Source organism: Juglans microcarpa x Juglans regia, chromosome 6D (genome assembly GCF_004785595.1).
Source record: "Juglans microcarpa x Juglans regia isolate MS1-56 chromosome 6D, Jm3101_v1.0, whole genome shotgun sequence".
Taxonomy (NCBI): domain Eukaryota; kingdom Viridiplantae; phylum Streptophyta; class Magnoliopsida; order Fagales; family Juglandaceae; genus Juglans; species Juglans microcarpa x Juglans regia.
In genome coordinates this window covers 8,204,479-8,207,832 of record NC_054604.1, presented here as the reverse complement: position 1 = coordinate 8,207,832, position 3,354 = coordinate 8,204,479, and the positions used below count along the sequence as shown (strand labels likewise).

Sequence of the window (3,354 nt, the reverse complement as noted above, 5' to 3'; positions counted from 1 at the left end):
AGGAGGGAGCTGTGTATTTTAGAGAGAGAGAGAGAGAGAGAGAGAGGGAGGGTATTCCTTGATAGCAAGACAAAGGAAAGAATAGTTGGAAGGCAGTTAGTTTAGTGGGTTCCTCACCCATGGGGATGCTCACCTGGACAAATCTGAAGCCGTTAGATTTGTGGTGGCGTAGGATCCTCGGTTGAGTACACGTGCTGCTATCTTTCCACTCCTTTACCTCTCTCTCTCTCTCTCTCTTATCTTTGCTTCCATGCATGGATTTCTCCTCCAAATATAGTCAATCCCAGAGAGAGAAAGTAGTGGGAGAAAAGAGAAACGAGCGCTCGCTCACTCATTTTTAGTCTTTTTAATTTTTCTTCCTTGGCTTGTTCATCGCCATCATTAGCAACAAAGGTAACAGACCCCCCACCTTCTTCAAGTTTGATTTTTTCTTCAAATTTCAACTACCCATGAGAGAGCTACTAGTGAGAGAATAAAGCTACTACACATTTACTTGCCCTCTCCTCTCCTCCTTTCCTCGTGCGTGCGTCAGATCTTGGTTTCTGATTTACAGTTCTGTTAAATCTGAGATGGGTTCTTCTCTGATTAGTTCGGGGAGCAAGAAACCATGATCTAACACAATTTCCTAACCAGATTTGAGCTTCCAGCTTAATTTTCTGATTTGGGTTCCGTTCTCTTTCCTTGCGGTCCTCTGTTTCATTACCATTTGGCTTTTTAGTTTAAGAAACTTAGAAATCCTTGCATTGTTACGAATTCTGTGATCAGATTTGAAGTTCCATTTGCTAATCTGATCTGTGTTTTCCTTTGTGGTACTGTAATTCTAATTCAATGGAAGAAGGTCGAGCATTAGTACATGTGTGCAAGTTCTGCAGCAAGAGGTTTCCTTGTGGTAGATCCTTGGGAGGCCATATGAGGTCTCATTTGAGCAATAATTCAGCTGAAACAGAAGGAAAACTCAGCAAAATAAAGCTCTCCTCTTTCAACACTGGCAGAAACCAGACAAATACTGAGATGGGTTTGGAACCTGGGACTCATGCTGGTTATGGCCTCAGAGAGAATCCCAAGAAAACTAGGAGGCTTGCTGATTCAGGTGAAGAGGCTTCACTCTTTGACAAGTTCTGCAAAGAATGTGGAAAAAAGTTTCAGTCTTGGAAAGCTCTCTTTGGTCACATGAAGTGTCACTCAGAAAAAGAGAAGAATTCCAATAGCTTGGAGGATCAGGATTCATTGACTAGTGCTAACCAGAAGCTGGCCATGGACAGTCAATCCGACAATGAAACCGCAGCTCCAAATCGGAGGAGGAGATCAGAAAGAAAAACAAGGTACACGGCCACTGAAACCTCTTCTTTTTCTTTAGCCAATGCTTCCTCTTCTGCTTCTGAGATTGAGCAAGAACGAGAAGAGGTTGCTATGTGCTTGATGATGCTTTCTAGGGATGTGGGTCATTGGGGTGGTTTGAATTCTTCTGCTGAGTCTTCTGATAATAATTCCGTGTTCTTAGAAACTCCAGAATCTTTTCAAACTAACCCAATTTCCAAAATTGAGGGCAAGATTTCTGTCTGTAATGGTAGTGAGAATGAGAAAGTGAAGAAACTCAGTTATAAGAAGTTGGAGCCTGGTAATTTGGATTCTGAGGATCTCAAAGGGAGACGGTCAGAATTCTGTACTTCTGGCAATTCAAGAAGTCGGTCTAGAAGAAACAAAACTGAAGCTTCAAATGATGGGTTTTTCAATGATGACATGATAAAGACATCTCAGATCGATGATCAATTTGGATTTGACGATTCTGAAGTTGAATTGGGGAAGAATTTCTCCAAGGAGACTGCTTTAAGTCAAGCTCAATTGGCTTCCATTAAGTGTCACTCAAGCAAGAGAAAGTTCCACGATTCCTATGATCCTGAATTGAGATCCGAGTCCTTGAAAAATTTGACTACCAATTCTTTAGAGTCTGAAATCTGCAAGAATCCCCATAAGAGGAGCAAATTTGAGTGTACTACTTGCAACAAAGTCTTTCACTCATACCAAGCTCTTGGAGGACACAGAGCTAGTCATAAAAAGATCAAAGGCTGCTTTGCTTCAAGGATTGAGAGTAGTGAGAATAGCATCGAAACCGAACTCTCTCCCGACCCTACTGCAGATAGTAAGCTCGTGAAACTCTGCAAGAATGAGAATTCCATTGACCAAGAAATAGCTGCTGGTTGTGATAAAAAGACCGAGACAAGCCAAGGGTCCAAGAAGACTAGTAAGGGGCATAAGTGCCCAATTTGCCACAAGGTTTTTCAATCAGGCCAAGCCTTGGGAGGTCATAAAAGATCCCACTTGGTTGGGGGCTCTGACACTAGACACAATCCTATTCCTACCATTGTGATTCAGAAACCAGTCCCGGAAATTCGGGACTTTCTTGACCTCAATCTTCCTGCTCCTGTTGAAGAAGAGAGCAATGGCCATGTTGGGTTCCCACCGTGGTGGGCGGGAAGCACCCACAAGCATGAGGCCCTCGTGAATTGGATCTCTAACCGAATTTCTTAGTCCTGGCCACGGTTTCCACTAAAGATTCCCCAAGTGTATGTATACACAGACACAACAAGTTTCCGGATACTATTTCATTAATTCTTTCAAGTATTTCACCTAGTCATTCCTGCTCACTGCCTTCAAGTAGGCCATCTTCGAATTTCATAGATAAGCTTTTGTTAACACTTTTTTTTTTTTTTTTTATCTGTCAAAGGAATAAGCCACCTTTACTGCATACTAAATGCTCATATCAATTTGTTTCAACTTGAAACTTCAGTTCTGTAACCTGGTTCTTATATTTCTTCTCATACTCTCAGCTTCCATTAGAGATGTACTTTTTTCATATATCACTTCCGTTTTTGGGGGTAATTATTTATTCTTGGCATCAAAGAGAAAATGAGTGAGATGTTGAAAGCAGGTACTGGTATGCCAAGTCATGAGGAGATAAAAGGCAATTTTATAATGTTACATTACATAAAGATGGCATGTGAGCTGAAGGTGGTTGTTTAGTCACCCTCCATAAAACATGACAACCTATCTCACACTCCCCCTCCTTTCCCTCTCAAACTTATTAAGTCTTCACAAGATCACAAATCATGCCATCAAACCCCTGATCTGCATATATACTATGCTCAATATATATCTATTTTTCTTTATAGCAGAAGAGAGAATGGACCACAAGATGTAATAAGTATGGAGTTATTTCTGCGAGATAAAGCCGGTGCAAGCTGCTTCATTTGTTCCAAAAGTTTAAGCTAATGAGAAGAGGTAGATTTTATTATTTATTTTATATCTTAACACTTCTTCTCACTTTTGAGCCTGAATTTTCCTCAATGAGTAGGT

The 3,354-nt window shown here is 41.0% G+C and overlaps 1 protein-coding gene across 2 annotated transcripts; it reads left to right on the top strand.

Moving 5' to 3' along the window:
- Positions 1-242: 242 nt before the first annotated feature.
- LOC121234223 lies at positions 243-2,953 on the top strand. 2 transcript variants are annotated; one of them, XM_041130084.1, is made up of 2 exons: positions 243-393; positions 839-2,953. In XM_041130084.1, the coding sequence occupies exon 2, from the start codon at positions 910-912 to the stop codon at positions 2,527-2,529; it is 1,620 nt and encodes a 539-aa protein (XP_040986018.1). In that variant the 5' UTR covers positions 243-393; positions 839-909; the 3' UTR covers positions 2,530-2,953. The 2 variants fall into 2 exon arrangements, with proteins under 2 accessions (XP_040986018.1, XP_040986017.1); XM_041130083.1 differs by having other exon boundaries at positions 243-2,953.
- Positions 2,954-3,354: the final 401 nt, after the last annotated feature.

What these genes read in the sequence shown, in the direction of transcription:
- LOC121234223 (XM_041130083.1), top strand. Translation starts at nt 829, where the DNA reads ATGGAAGAAGGTCGAGCATTAGTACATGTGTGCAAGTTCTGCAGCAAG.